We start from the raw sequence: 15,792 nt of genomic DNA, 5'->3' as shown, positions 1-15,792 counted from the left end.
CAGTGCCCTTTACTGACCAACCTTAATGGTGCCCACTGGCAAGGAGAGTTACCTGCTGTCACACACAGGACAGGGGAGGTGGCGTTTGGAGCCAAGGAGTGGCGAGCCGTGATGCTTACACAGGGGTCTTACCCGTTCATGTGTAGCAGTGTCAGTAGGTCCCCTAGCTGACCTCAGGCAGGTTACTCAAGCTCTCTGCATCTGGTTTCCACATCTGTAAAATGGGGGTAATAAGAGTTGCTCCTCTTGAGAGTGGCTGGGAGGATTTCCTGGAATAACCCGCAATCATAGAGTCAGCACCCAGCCATTTTTTATTTGGCTCTTGAGCTCCTGTTGTGTTTGCATCATCCAAAATCTCCTTGTGTTCCAGGGAGTTAAGAAGAAGCTGGAGATGGCAACTAGTAAGACCAAGAGCTGGAAAGACAAAGTGGCTCAGCATGAAGGATTAATTCGATTGATAGAGCCAGGTAACACACTCCTTGGAGTAATCAGATATTCTCCCAATTTTTTCCTCTCTTTTATTTGTGTGTTTGAATTGTGCTAAAAGTCTTCATTAGTCCAAATACATAGAAACCAAGCTGTTTGGGGTCAATTGCTCTTGAGTAACTTGCCCTGTAATAGATAAGAAGGCCCAGGAATTCCCTTTGCATTCGTCTTCTGGTGGTTTTGGGGGGTATGACATTGATGGATATTCCTCAGAGGAGAAATAAAGGAGAAAGTGACTGTTTTCTCTGTGGGGAAATGGGTATGTTAACTGAAGGGTGTGGTACTTCCTGTATTTAAGGTGTGTTTGTCCCTTAGGTTCCAAACACCCTCACCTGATCACTAACTGGGGCCCTGCGGCTTTCACCCAGGCAGAGCTGGAAGAGAGAGAGAAGAGCTGGAAGGGGAGGAGGAGCACGGAGTGAGGGGGGTGAGGGGCCGGGCCCATCGGGGCACAGCCCCGTGGAGCTGGAAAGCTCGATGCTAAAGACACAGGAACTGGCTTTGCCGCTTCTGATCTTCCTTCTGTGCCTCCTATCAGGTCAATATACTAAGGAAGCCATCTGATTTCTCTGCCTGAAAATCAGGGCTCACCTGAAAAGAAAAAAAATTCGACACTATCAAGCTCTTTATCTACTCTTTCCTTGAAAACTTCAGCTTCTGAAAATTCCCTTTAGCTCCCTCAGGTGCTCGTGGGAAGTGAGCCGCGCACACACCGCGCGGGGGGGGGCGCCGTCAGCCGCCATGGGGGACGGAGTCGCTCTCCCTCCTCTGTGGCAGCAGTTCCCTGTCTCCGAGCGCAGCCTTCTAAACCAGCCCGCTGATCTGCTGCGGGTGCCGCTGGCCAGGAGGCTTGCAACTGCTGCTCTGGCCATCTGGCAGCATGTGACCCTTATCCCTGCTCGCGGTCCCCGATGCAGTTGTGTGGGGCTTTCTACCCAATGCGTTGCCGCTGATCCACGTCCTGGCCCAGGTGGCCCCAACTCAAGGGAGCGAGTGCTTTGGCTGATAGATCCTGAGGAATGAAAGATAGCACAGAGATGAACTAAGCCCCATTGGAGTGGTGATTTGATACTAACTGAATTCTTTCTAATATTTAAAATGGTCTGGAGGGTCAACCTGCTGCCAGACCCCCTTGCTTTTTGTAGTTACTGTACAGAAAATTTCAGGAGTGTGTGAATGCTTGTTATAATCAGGCCTTTTCCTTAATAAATAGGGATATGATCATTTATAGGAATTACACATGAAGAAAGTTTTAAAAATGTATTTTTATGATGTCCTATGTTGAAAGAGAACAAATATTTATAATTTGCAAACATTCTTACCTAAATATTGTACAATGTAATATGCTGAACTTTCTTAATTTTTTGCTAATTTTCTAAGATATATTAAAAATGTTTTGTATGTTTGGGTTTTTTGTGTTTTTTTTGGTGTTTTTTTTTGTGTGTGTGTGTTTTTAGTAAAATGGACTTAGAAAATTAAAAACACAAGAACAGCATGCATTTTAAACTGCCTGATTTACTAGAACAGGGTGAGGTTTTGTGGCTATCTGTATATTTTCACATAATGAGATGGACTTGAGTTGAGGGATACTCCCTGAAAACCCTGAGTTTGGAGCTTGGACCCCCAGATGAGTGCGGTCACAAGGTGAACTAAGTCTTCATGTTTGGTGTTTGAGTTACTCCTGTGGGAAACCATGGCAGACGTGTGCGCTCACAAACGGGACCTTTTAAGATATCTCCCTCATTGTTGCTCTTACCTCCAAATCCGCTTAACCTCTGCTTTCCTGAATTTTCTTTTTATGACTTTTGGTTTTTCTTTCAGTTTTACCAGAGTAAATAGTGTGTTTTTTGTTTTGGTCTCACATGGTTGCCAAGACTGAAATGCCTACTGTGGGCTAAGCCAGCCCACTCACTCAGGCCAGCTTGGTTGTGTCTTGGAAAGCTGATCTTTCCCTTCTAGAAGGAGAGAACACACTCGCTAATGTTTTCTTAAACATCTTTCTCTACTGTAGTGGTTCTCAACAGGGGACACTTTTGTGCCCCCCTCCCCCAGGGGATATTTGGCAATGTGTGGGGACATTTGCGGTTGTCTCAACTGGTACTGTTACTGGCAGTCTAGGTGGGTAGAGGCCAGAGATGCTGCCGAACTTCCTACAATCATGGGACACTTCCCTGTAGCCAAGAGTCCTCTGGCCTGAGCTGTCGATGGTGCCAAGATTGAGAAGACCTGCTCTACAGAAAGGCAAGTTCTAGTGCCCAGAACACAGTCAGGGTTTTCCCTCAAAGAGTCCCAGGAGTAGGGGTGCCTGGGTGGCTCACTCATTAAGCGTCTGCCTTCGGCTCAGGCCATGATCCCAGGGTCCTGGGATGGAGCCCCACATCGGGCTTCCTGCTCAGTGGAGAACCTGCTTCTCCCTCTCCCACTCTCCCTGCTTGTGCTCACTCTCTCACTGTGTCTGTCAAATAAATAAATAAAATCTTAAAAAAAAAAAAAAAAAAAGGAGTCCCAGGAGTTGTCCTGGAGAGAGGCTGCCTGCTCTGGTAGCTGGCAGAGAGCCGAGGGCAGGAGGCCTGGCACAGCCGGCGTGGGGTGCTATGCTTCAGAAACTCTCATTGTTTTGCCTTTTTTTTTTTTTTAAACATTTTATTTATTTGACAGAGAAAGAGACAGCAAGAGAGGGAACACAAGCGGGGGAGTGGGAGAGGGAGAAGCAGGCCTCCTGCACCTGAGCCGAAGGCGGACGCTTAACCGCTGAGCCACCCAGGTGCCCTGAGTTTGCCTTTTCCACAAAGATCCGGAGGGAATTGCTTGGGTATGTTTTAAAGTCTTTCTGTGTTGCAGGTTGCTGAGGTTTGAAATATGAAAGTTACCATGAGCTTGATTTTCTTTCCAGGAGAGAGAGGGTCTCTCGCAACCATTGAGCAGCTGGTAAGGAACGAGCGTTCATTGCTGGGCCTTGTACTGGCGCCTGCTGTGCTTGGCAGAGCCTTGTCCCCTCAGCAGAGGCCCGCAAGGCTTGGCGGCCGGAGGAGCCGGGATCAGGCTCACCTGAGGCCTCGAGCATGTGCGGCAGACGCGCCGCAGACGCGCCGCCCAGCCGTCCCCAGTTCACCGCAGGAACTCAAAATGTATCGAAAGGATCAGTCCTGGGAATTGTTTAAGGAATATGTTTCTTTCTCTTCCCCTCTATTTCCTTGTTTGTTTATACTCATTTTGAGGCCCATAAAAGTCACGTCCCTGCTTGGGGAAGCTATTTGGTAATATCTACTAGAGCTAAAAACAACATGTGTCCAGCAGTCAGCAGTTCCACCCCCAGGAGAACTGAGGTCTGTGTCCCCACCAAGACCCAGCGGGAGGGTCGTTCACAGCAGCTTTGGTGGGATGGCCCCAAAGCAGAAACCACTCAGCGCCCACCGGCGGGGAGACTGACGAACTGGTGTATCCAAAGGACACGACATTGTAATGAGAAATATCACATCACTGAAGGATGGGAAAACATGAATGAATCTCACAGACATCACGTAGAGCAAAGAAACCGGAGAACATTCTGCGTGATTATAGTAATTTCCAGAACCAGCAAAGCTAATCTGTGGATTTCCAAATCAGAAGTAGAGTGACCTTGGGGTAGGCGGGGTGGTTGATTGCAAAAGAGCATAAGTGAACCTTCTGGGAAGCTGGAAATGGGCAGCTGTTCTATAAGTAAAATGCATCCACTCGACACAATATTTGTACTGTTGGCTGTTGGTAACTGTAGTGCATCTAGAATGCTAGAACTGGCTAGTCCCTAGAGGTCAGGGGGTCCAAACCCCTCACTTTGCAGAGAAGGACCTGGAAGGGGAGGAGCCAAGTCCACACTGGAATGCCTCTCGTAGGATGTGGTTCAGTACCTGCCCTGGCTCCCCTTTAAGCTTGGACATCAAACGTGTTCATCTCCATGTATTTCTGTCCCCATCACCAGCCAGTTGCATGTCCATGCCTCACCTTGCTCTGGAGGAAAGGCCGTGCCCGCTCCAGTCCTATGCTCAGCTTCTGCTGGCCTGAGGCTGCTGTGTCTTCGGCCCCACGCCATGGCTAAGCTGCTGTGGACAGGGAATGCCAGCCCGAGCTAGCCTCAGATCCCTCCTCCTCTACACAGGCATTGCACACGGTTTCTTTAGGTTGTGTACCACAGGAATGCAAGCCTTTCCCCCGTTTGGGTCCACCTCCTCAACAGCGGTCCACGGCGCCTCGCTGAGAGCCAGCAAGGTGTGAGGAGGGGGGAGAGGCAGGCAGCCCCCTTTCCGTTCAGCCCCTGAGGCTAGCAGCTGACGCTCCCTCCCCATCCGAACCCCTCATTTCCTGTCCCTGCTACCCTGCTTCTTCCCCTCAGCTGATGCTTTGCTCTGACCTGCAGCCCACACGGGGTCTCTGGGAGCAGGCCTCCCTGGGCCCCATTTTGTACATTCTCCCTGCTCTGATCTCAGGCCCCCTGCCCTCCTGATGGGCCATCGTGGGCCAGCTCCCTGGGGAAGACGCCCTGTGAGCCCACGGGCTGGTTTTGCGGTGGAGGAGGGTGGCCGGGATGAGAAGAGGAATCAGCGCTGCTGTTGATCCTGCCAAACTGGGCTCTCTGTTCCCATTTGGAGGCCATTTGCCTCCGAAATACTCGCTTAGCAGGAACACACAGGGAATCCAAAAAGGTGTGCAGAAGATTTCACCCCTGAGTCCCGAGGCCCTGTACTGCCCACAGCACGGTGAGCTGTAAGATGGCTAAAGGGACAGGGAGAATGCTTTTTTCCAGCGTGGCTGCCCTCTCAGCCCGAGATCACAAGGAGTCAATGTCCTTCAAAAGTGCTGAGCTGGGGGCACCTGGGTGGCTCAGTGGGTTAAAGCCTCTGCCTTCAGCTCGGGTCATGATCTCAGGGTCCTGGGATCGAGCCCCACATCGGGCTCTCTGCTCAGCAGGGAACCTGCTTCCTCCTCTCTCTCTGCCTGCCTCTCTGACTACTTGTGATCCCTCTGTCTCTGTCAAGTAAATGAATAAAATCTTTAAAAAAAAAAAAGTGCTGAGCTGGAAGAGGCTGGATTTCAGAGTGACACAGACCTGGGTTCTACTCATAGTTCTACCTTACTCTGTCACCTGAGTTAGATTCTGTATTCCCAGAGGGGTCCTGCACAGGTCATGTGTCCTTCTGGGGGTGTCACACCTAGAAGCACATGATGTTCATCTGTCCATCACTGGTGAGGGAATATAAACCCGTTCAGGTTTCTCCACACTGCAAAGACATGCTCTCCCCGCAGCCCCTCCCTGGCCGCCTTGCTTCATCTGGGTGCATTTTCTTTAGAAAGTCAGGTGGTGAAGGGGCTTTCCATCTTGGCTGGGCCAGGACACAACCGAGAAATTGCTGGTGAACTGGCAGGCTCTGAGAAAATTCTGTAGGTGACTGAAGTAGGTGATCATGCAAAGCCACTGGAGCGTGCTCTCTTTGCATTTCCATAGCCGGTGTCCTGCAAAGGCCTGTATTTGGCAAACGTTTGCATGGCAGAGGTCCTAAAGGTGATGGCTCCTGTCCAGTGAGACTCCCACTTCCCAGTCACACAGGCCCTTTGGGGGGGCCGCAGCCAGGCTCTGAAGTGGATCTCAAGGGTCTGGGACTACCACCTCCCAGGGCCTCATCCAGCTACTGTTCCTGCTGCCAATTCTGATGTTCTTGCTGATTCTGTCTCAACACATGTGGGGTGAGGCTCCCCACTGCTATCTAGCCCTGATGCGCTTTCTCAGCGGTGAGCCCAAGGCTCCTCCTTTTCTTTTAAAGATTTTATTTGAGAGAGAGTGAGAGCGAGAGAGATCACTGAGGGAGAGGGCGAGGGAGAAGCAGACTTGCTGAGCAGGGAGCCCGATTCGGGGCTCGATCCCAGGACCCTGAGAACGTGACCTGAGCTGAAGGCAGCCGCTTAGCTGACTGAGCTGCCCAAGCCCAAGGCTCCTTAAGGGTGGGAGATCCTCCTCATGGCTATATTGACACCGAGTAGGTACTTAGTAGAGGCTGGCTTTTTAATGGCCCCTTTGGCACGACACCCTTGTCCTCAAATATGTCCTGGATATAGTCGCCTGGGCCTGATCAGAGCTCACAGGAGACAACAGTGACTGACCTGCAAGCAACTCTCTTCTACAGAATTTCTGGTCTGTTTAGAGCATTAACGCCACCACCCTGTGCAGAGGCTGGGGCTACTTTTTCTTGCCTTTCTTAAGAGAGTTAATGCCAGCTTATGTGAAGGATGGACCATCAGTCTCCATTTTTCCCAATAGAGATACTAGTCTCCATTTTTCCCAATAGAGATACTAGAAAGTCTTTCAAAATTCCCTGATGGACAAGTCAATTAGGCCCCCTCCCTGATTTTTTATTTTTTTTTTTAATAACGTTTGGGGGCTCTTGGGTGGCCCAGTCAGTTAACCAACCGACTTGATTTCAGCTCAGATCATGATCTCAGGGTAGTGGAATCTAGCCCCGCATCCCCGCATCCTTGAACCCGGTTTCAAGCTGGGTGCAGCGTCTGCTTGGTATTCTCTCTCTTTCCCTTTGACCACTCCCCAAAATAAAATCTTTAAAAAAAATGTTTGTAGTTTTTTCTCATCACAAAGTAGTACATACCAAATGTGGAAAATGGAGACAAAGGAAGTATGCAGAGACAATAAAATACCCCTCTAACCCCACCCTCCAGGGACAATGGACCATGGTTGCCCGGGGTCTCAGGCCTACTTTCGGCTGGAAGGAGGGTCACGATCGCCCCCATAAGAGACGAGCCCCCTATCCAGAGTCTCCCTGGCAGGTCCTGAAGCAGCCCAGACCCAGGAGCAGTGAGCTGTTGGTGCCTTTTGGGGGAATGACCCTGTGTCCCTGCAGCGCTTGGCCAGGCAGAGCCGGGGATGCGGGATGCCGGCCTGGGCGACGCCGCTGGGGGCCGCCAGGTGGCAGGCGTGCGCCGCGGCCATGTTCCCGGCCACCCTGCCGTCCCTTGTCGCACCCGCAGCAGGGCGGTCCCATTGGGGCGGGTGGGAGCGCCAGTGGGTAGTGGCCGTGTCTGCTAAGGACTGAGGAAACCCACGGGCACTGAGCCTACCGGAGGCGGCCGTGGGCAGTACCATTGTGTCATCAACAGCCCAAAAAGGTGTCGTTTTTTTCCTGCTTTACGGATGAGGGGAATGTGGTAATTGCCCAAGGGCAGGCAGTGGTGGATGGGGGACAAAACCCACATGTCCGGACTCAGAGCCTCTCCCAGCCCTTGGGCATGTACCACACGCCTGCAGTGCCTGCCCGCTTGGGGGGCCTGGGAAGTGCCCTGCTGGTAGTTTGAGGCATTCAGGTCATGGCTCACCCCTCCCTGCTGCCCCCAACACACACAGCCAGGGCCCTGTTCCTGTAAGAGCCTAGGAAGGGACAGTCCTCTCCCCTCTGTGTCCTCTGTGGACAGGCTTGGCTGGGGGCCCCCCAGGACTGGGATGAGAGTGGGTGAGGAGGGAGGGGGAGCAGCCAACAAGCAGGGGCCTGTTTCCTGACTGGTCTGACCCTGGCTGTCCCTGCGGAGGCCCCAGCAAACGGAGCAAGGTCATCCAGGGCGAAATTCCAGCCTGAGCCCTGAGCAGGAACTTCGGTTTTGCTGATAAGGCTCAAGAAGCGACACCAAGTGGCCTCCCCACACCCCCACCCTGTCAGCACCTCCACTCCTGTGAAGCCTCTGCCGCAGACAGTCTGCCTCGGAAAGAGACAAAGATAGACCCTTGGGCAGATAAGGAGAGAGACCGCCGGGGATAGACGGGTCAAGGAGCACAGAGGAAGAAGACAAGGAGGGACCAGGCGGTGCCATAGCTGAGGCTGGGGATCTGGAGCCCCAGAGACTGGAAATGCTGCCGGGGTTGTGCCTGCTAAGGCTGCGACTGGGAGGTGGAGAAAGATGTGATCATGGCTGAAATGGGAGAAGTTGGAGTATGGGAAGAAAATGGATCGGGCTGGCCGCTCTGTACCCCTCAGCCTGGTTCCTAATGTATGCAGACCTGGCACTCGTGGGTGGGGGAGACGGAGGAGTCCGCATGTCGCACAGTCTCTAGGCTCTAGGAGGCCAGGCCGGAGAGGTTGGGATGAGGGCCCTTTGCCAGGGGAGGGGCGGAAGCAGTGGGGCCCAGATCGCTTACTGGAGGCCTCTGACTTGGGACTTTGTCCCTGCACACTCTGTGCAGAATATGTGCACCCAGCACCGGCTGTTGGGCTTGGCAAGTGAGCAAGGTGTAAAGTCACAGCTGGCCTGGGGGCACCCAGTCATGGAATGCAGTTGAGTCAGTCACAACTGCTTCCCTCACCCCCTGGGGGCAAGGGCTCCCGAGGCACACGCAGTCCTATCCGCACAGGTACCGTACAGACTGCCGGGTATAGCTGAGTCACAGCTGCCTCCTCGGAGAGCAGGTGCCTGCACGCACAGGCTCACAGGTGCCCGCAGATGCCACTGAGCCCCGATCCTGAGTCACAGGCAGCGTGGAACCCTGAGGAGGGTGCTGAGAGTATGTTCTGCCATCCCCATTTCTACACAGATACCCACATATATTTGCACACACACACACACGTGCCCACCATACATCCTGCTGTGCCTGTCCCGTCATACGAGGGGATCAGTAACTCTATGGGGAATGAATCAGTGAGGGACCGAAAGAATGAATAAGCAGGTACGTGCGAATGTGAGTGACGCTCACACTGCTTGGATAGGTAAAATTGGTTGGGGCAGCGCTGCAGGGTGGGTCCCTAGTCTATGTCTGTAGGGAGTTGTCTTGCTCCAAATATAGCCTCCGTGGGCGGCAGGGAGCCAGGGCTGCCTCCCAAACTGTGACTTCACTGGGCCTGAGGCCCAGCCTCTGAGGAGTTGGAGAAAATTAACAGAGAAGAGGCCCCAGCTTTCTGTAGCCCAGGCTGAGCTGTGACACTGGAGTTGGTGGTGACAGTGTACTCTGGAAATGTCACTTGCTCAGGGGCTTGAGCTATAGGGCAGAGGGCTCTGTAGATGGGCCCAGAAAGGACTGGATCTGGGCTGAGCCCCTGAGGACTGCCTGTCCTGAACTTCTGGGGCCATATGTGCAGGAGGCACAGCCCTACCTAAGAGCTGGGGCAGGCATGGTGCCCAGGCCCACCTCGGGGGCTGCCAAGCTGAGGCCCATTCGACGGTCCCCCACCTGGACAGGCCTGCTCCCAGGCTGCTCCGGTCTTCTCCTCGAAGCTTCCTTTCCCTAGCCACTCAGCTTTTGCCCTACTGCATCATCTGAAGTATTGGATTATTACCCCAACCGGTCTTCCTGCTTTAGATTACCTCCTCTCATCCATCTTCTTCACAACCGCCAGTGTTCTATTTCTAAAATACCAATCAGATTACTTAACTTTTCTCTCTTCCATAGCTCCGCTGGCATTCAAGACCCTCTATGATTTGGCCCTATGCTACCATGTAGTTTTGAGGGGCTGATGTGCAGAGCGACAGTTGTTTGTTCTATCTGGTAGGTGGCTGGGTGGACTCTGGGCAGGCAGATGCTCTTGGGGATGAAGGGCCCAGTGGGCTGTTGGACTAGTCATGTCTAGATGACCAGATGTCTAGATGCTTGGAAGGCTGGATGTAGGGTGGCGATGTGGAGGGTGGGTAGAAGGACGGTGCTTGAGTCAAGACTGTATTGCTTCCAAGGAGCAGAAGCCCGCATCATCAGGAAAGAGGTGGGAGACAGTGGCGGATAAAATGAGCCACCTCGCAGCCCTCACCAACACTCAAGTCACATGCAGATTGGACCTGGCAGGTCCAGAAGGGCGCCCTTCTCTCCATCTTTTGTGGATCTCTCGGTCTGTCCTTTCTGATCCTCCCTCAGCTGGCTGGCATCCTCCCTGATGCCCAGTGACCATCCTCTCTCAGCTACTTCCGCTCCTTCCTCCAACACGTTCCTGCCAAGTGATTATTTACGTGCATGTTTGTGCCTAACCATGCTTGCATGTGTTGAGAGACTCTTAACAGGAATTATGGCCTTCACAAAGCCGGCTTTCTGAGGGGAGGGACAGGCGGCTGTGCCAGAACGGTGAGGCTCTGGACATACCCAGGACATGCTGGGGGCAGAGAGGGGAGCAGAGTGAGGGGCGAGCTCAGGGAAGTCTTCGGGAGGAGTGTCCCAGGAAGAGGGCAGGCCAAGTATGTCGCTGCTGGTGCAGGTGAGTGTGAGGCCCTTGGGCAGAGACGAGGCCTGGCTGGCAGCAGAGGGAGGGGTCGCCACAGGGTTTGTAGGTGTTGTAAGGTCTTAGAGACTTCCAGTCCAAGGAAGAGGGAACAGCACTGGGGGATGTTGGACAGAGGATACCCTGAACTTACATTTATAAGGGCGCCCTTGGTACTGTTGGGTGGGAGCAGGGAGACTGCCGAGGGCGCTCCTGCACAAGCCTAGGTGGGAGGCGGGGCAGGCTGGCGGCGGCGAAGGCGATAAGTGGTGAGGCTGAGGGTGTATTTTGAAGGTAGTGTCAGCTGTGGGTGTGAGAGCAAGGAACATCCCGTGGAGGACGACTCGGCCTGGGGCTAAGGGCAAGTGTAAGGAGTTCCCAGTTCAGAGGAAGTGAAGCAAGGTTTCTTTTTGGGTGGGCAGGGAGTGCAGGTAGAGGTCGGGTGGAGGCGTCCAGAGGCAGCCAGGGCTCGCGAGGAGGCTTAGGCCCGAGTTGCGACAGCGATGAAGCGGCAGCGCCAGCTCTCCAGGGAGGGGGCAAGCAGAGACAGGATCCCGGGCGTTGGGGACGACAGGCTGCACTGTCGGTCTGTGCGGAGTGGACGGAGTGGATGAGAGGCTGGAGGGAAACCACGAGACACTGGGTGAGAGCATGTCTGAAGCCAGAGGGGGTGCTGGCAAGAGCCGCGGAGAGCTCGGGAAAGGCGAGGCTCCGGCTTATGACTGGTGTCTCCGTGCCCCAGGGTGACGTGCCCCACTCAGCTCCGCGGCGCACAGGGAGGGCCGGGGTACGACGTGGCCATCCCAGCTCCGCCTTTCGGCACGGACGCCCGCCTGTGTCTCCCGGGGCCCCCAGGGGCCTAGCGCGGACACGCAGGTGTGCCGGCGCGGCGCTGGCTCTTTCCAGGCAGAGGCGAACGGCAGCTTCGTGGAAAACCCGTGAGTGGAAAACTTAGAGCAACAGCAGCTTGCCGTCGTTCAGGATGGAGTCTGGCACTGGGCGCGACTCGACTTCTCAGGGATGCCCCACACTCGGATGAGAAGTGTGTGTGACCGTGTACGTCTGTCACCTCCCGGACACACGACCTCATAGTGGCCGAGGTCTACCCCGGGCTCCCTAGTCTTTCAGGCGCGTGCGTTCGTGTGCGCATGCGCGTGCGCTGGGCGGGGGCGGGGAGCCCAGGCCGCGTGGCCGCGGAGGACAGCGCCCCGTCGTGGCCGCCTGCGTACCTCGCTCGAGCTCAGCCCCTGAGGTGCGGAGTGGCCCTGGCGGGGTCCCTGCAGGCTCCGGGCGATCTTTCTGAGGGTCATCCCTGCTCTCGAGGCTATTAGCAACCCCTCAGTGACAAGCCTAGGCGGCTACGCAAAAACACGCTCGCTTCTCGCTCGCCCTAAACACGAACAAGCCAGATCCTGTCTCTGACCCCACAGCCCCCACCGCCGCTGCACAGGGCAGTTCCTCCGCAGGCCGCTCCACTGCTTCCCTCTCACGGCCTCCTGGCCCCCTGCAGCCTGCCTCATCGGCCCCTCCCTCACCTAGAACGTGCTCCCTGAAGTCGTCAGTGACCCCAGGACACTGTCCAGTCTTGCTCTTCCCAGTTGTCCAGCAGCCTTCAGCGCTGGCTCGAACTGCCCTTCTCCCTTCCTTGTGGGGCGCAGCATTCTGGGTTGTTCCTGTATCTCCGGCCGCTCCTCGTGGCTCCTTCCGGGTCCACCCAGCCCAGGCCGGCCACTCAGCGTTACTGTCCTTGGGCGCAGGCTGGCTCTCTCCTCTTCTCTGAACTCTCGCCTGGGGCCCCCTGTCCGCCTCTCAGCTTGGGTTACTATCTGCTGTCCTGCCTCCCTAGTGTGCACTTCCGGCTCATTCCTGTCTGATTCCAAATATTCACTAGGGCACCTGAAAGGCACCTTAGCCTGGATGATTCAAGGCAAACTGGAGTCCTTCCCCACAGCCCTGCTCAGCCCCTGCTGCTCCCCAAGAGTCTTTGCAACTCAGAAAGCTAGGGGGCCTCACACACCTCACCCTGCAGTCTCCGTGGCCAGACTACCACCCCTTTCATCCTGTTGCCTCCATAGCTCTGAACTCTTCAGTTCTTCACAGCCTCACTGCCCCTTCCTAATCCTCACCACCTGCACTCTTCCCCTGGATCACTACAGTCTCTTGCATGGTCTCTCCACAGCCCTTCTCACTTGCCTCCCTCCAAGCCATTTTCCATGTTGTAGCCACTCTGCACCCGGGCTCTGCCTCAAGCCTCAGACATGGGGACACCAGTCTCCTAGAGAGAGTAGGGCCTGCTTAGGGTTGCAGTAGGGCTGGAGTTTCCAGGGCAGGAAGGCGAACCCGCATGCAGGCTGGAGGTTAGACACAGAGCTCACCCAGGCCTCCTTGGGAATGGTGAGGAGGCTCTGAACTTAGCAGTATCGGGTTTCAGAAAACACGGGGTCAGGGTCAGCAGAGCAGCTGGTAGTGGGGAAGGCCAGGCCCAGCTAATTTCCTGTCAGAAAGGCCCAGAGGCCCCAGCCCCTCTCTGGGCTGGCCACAGGGGAGGAGATGCCGGGAATGGCTCACATTCCTCTGGCTGGGGCTGCACTGAACCTCGGACCTCGGGGGAACTGCGGGGAGTGAGGAGGTGGATCTCTGAGGCCAGAGTCGGGGGTTCTCTGCAGGGACCAGGCATCTGGTGTGCAACCCTTCAACTGGAATGGGGCCAGAGACTGTACAGCAGACACAAAAGAGCGTCACAGCTGCTGAAGCTTTAGGGTAAATGAGCCCAGCCTTACATTGCAGATGAGGAAACAGGCTCAGACAGGACCAGATCTCACCAGGATCCCATGAGCGTCCTTGTTCTAAGCCCTGAACTCGGTTTCTTCTGGCTGGGTGTGCATTTCCTGGAAGGCCGAGCTTTGCTGAGCTGTGTGACAGTGGGGGATGATCTGGGCTAGGCCTGTGCTCTTCTTGGCAGGGAGGCAGGAATCCTTGCTTCCAGACAGGGATATATGCGTCTCAAGTGGTCTGTGGGGTGCGTGGCCCATGTGGAGAGAATGTAAGGGAGCTGAGTCAGTTGTGGGCCCCTCTGTCCTCTCCTGGAGGCCCTAGCTCATTCCATCCGCAGAAGAAACTTGATGTCCTGGTCAAGTCCCCAGGAGGGCGAGGTCATGGCAGTGTGCTCCTGGCCTTGAATGGCCCTCTAAGTGGCCTGGCTTGGCTGGTTGGGAGGTGGAGGTCAGTGATCCCTACTAATCTCCTTTCTCTGGTGCCGAGACTGGCCTGGTTGAAGTATGGATGACTAGGGAGGGCGAGATCGGGACACAGTCAGTCACTCAAGCCTGGGTTCAAGCCTGTCTCCATCAGACACTACCGTCTGACCTGGGCCTCTGACCTCTCTCTCCAAAGCAGGGAGCCCTCAGCTGCAGAGCAGAGGGTGGCCACTCCAATTCTCTCAAGTTGCATGGTGTGTCTGTGACTTGGGCAGGGGGGCCACCTGCCTGATGCTGTGGGACACAAGCCCTCCCAAGAGCCTGGCAGGGCTGCCCACCCCCTCTCCAGCAGGGCCTTCCTGGCCATCTTTCCTCCACTGGACTACTCAGAGGCTGTGGCCATTTTCAGGTCTCTCAGGCACCAACCTGATAGTCTTGTCCCTCTCCCCTCTCTCCCCACTGACTCCAGCAGGTAGGCCACCTCAGGGACGTCTCTCCAGCCCTGCTGCCTGCCCTCTCAGATCTGAACAGCCACAACAGCCCCCAGCCGCCCCCCACTTCCCAGTCCCCCTGTGCGTCTTCAGCAGGGAGATCTTTCTAAACACATGTCCCATCCTGGCTTATCTGCCTTTCCTTGCCCTCCTGCCCTTCCCCTTTGCCCAGCTGGCTCCCTCTTGTCCTAAGACTTAGCCTCCATGTCATGTATTCGGGTGTTAACCCGAAAATAAGGAGCCACAACAAGACGAAAATGAGGGTGTATTTGGGATCTAGGAATTGCAGTGCGCAGAGCACAGACTCTGGCAGTAACTGGGAAAAGCATCCTCCTGCCTAGGGGCAAGAGCGAGGGAGAGGAAGGGGGGCATTTTCGTGACTTGGTGCTAACAGGCCGCCCTGCTGCGGGGTGCACACTGATTGACTCTTGGGTTAACAACGGAACTATTCCTGGTATGCTCTAGAGACCTGCTCTGTCTTTCCAAAGCCCACAGCCAGCAGTTTTATGGCCAAGAAGGCTGCTGTCCACAGACTGTTGAGTCTGTGGACGATCTTGCCCAGTTCAAACACGGGCAGGTAAGGCGGTTTTCCTGTAGTGACCTCCTCCCCCCGCCCGCCGACTCATTTTAAAATGACTCCAGTCACGTCAGTTTTTCACGCTGGGAGGTCTTCTCTGACGCCAGGGGCTGGGCTAGGGTCTTCTCCCATAACTGTCCCCACCTGGTCACAGTTCTGATTACGCTAGATAGGACACCTTGCAGGTGTGGCTAATGGTTTATTTGGGGTCCAAAGTAGCCTCAACGGGCACCAGCACACAGCAAGTACCTATAAATGTACTGACTGACTGAACAATGAGCAAATGCATGGAAAGATGGGCCTCCGTGGTTTTGAGTGACTGCACCTTTTGTGGTAGGCTCCATCTCACGGTGGGAGGTTTGGGAGGAACGCACCCCATCAGGCTTCCCTGGCACCTTGCCTCCTGAAGTCCCTGCAGAGAAATGACTTCCAGCCGCCTCCCACTGTGAGGCTTCAAGTGATGGGGGTCACAGCAGGGATTCCCAACCCCACCTGTCAAACTCATCTGCCCCTGGGAAACGTGGATGTTGAGAGGGGTCACCAGAAACAGGTGGACTGTAGGTGACAGGTGGGCCTGTGTCTGACAGTGTCTGCATGCAACGTGCCTGTGTCACCAGGTGGGCCTGGCAGGAAGCCCCTGCTGGCGCAACCCCCGAAGCCCACACCTCTCATGGCATTCAGGCCCTCTACCTCCCTCTCCCCTCTCCCTGGGCCACCCCGCAGCCAGCATCCCTGTCCCGGGCTCCTGTGCCCTGCACACGCTTCTGTCACTGCAGGTCACTTGTATCAACCTGTATTTGTTTTCTGGTGCTGTTGTGACACATTACTGCCAA

General features: G+C 55.1%; 1 protein-coding gene across 2 annotated transcripts in view; it reads left to right on the top strand.

The window, feature by feature from the left end:
- SWAP70 (switching B cell complex subunit SWAP70) overlaps window positions 1–1,894 on the top strand; it is a 67,553-nt gene extending 65,659 nt beyond the window's left edge. For both annotated transcript variants that reach the window (XM_004751960.3, XM_004751961.3), the window contains 2 exons: window positions 371–467; window positions 802–1,894. In XM_004751960.3, coding sequence (XP_004752017.1) covers window positions 371–467; window positions 802–908 — 204 coding nt within the window. In that variant the 3' untranslated portion in view covers window positions 909–1,894. The remainder of the gene's footprint in view (window positions 1–370; window positions 468–801) is intronic.
- The last annotated feature ends 13,898 nt before the right edge of the window (window positions 1,895–15,792 follow it).

Source organism: Mustela putorius, unplaced genomic scaffold (assembly GCF_011764305.1).
Source record: "Mustela putorius furo isolate JIRA1106 unplaced genomic scaffold, ASM1176430v1.1 tig00003859_pilon_pilon_pilon, whole genome shotgun sequence".
Classification (NCBI taxonomy): domain Eukaryota; kingdom Metazoa; phylum Chordata; class Mammalia; order Carnivora; family Mustelidae; genus Mustela; species Mustela putorius.
This window is presented reverse-complemented; position numbering and strand designations above follow the sequence as displayed.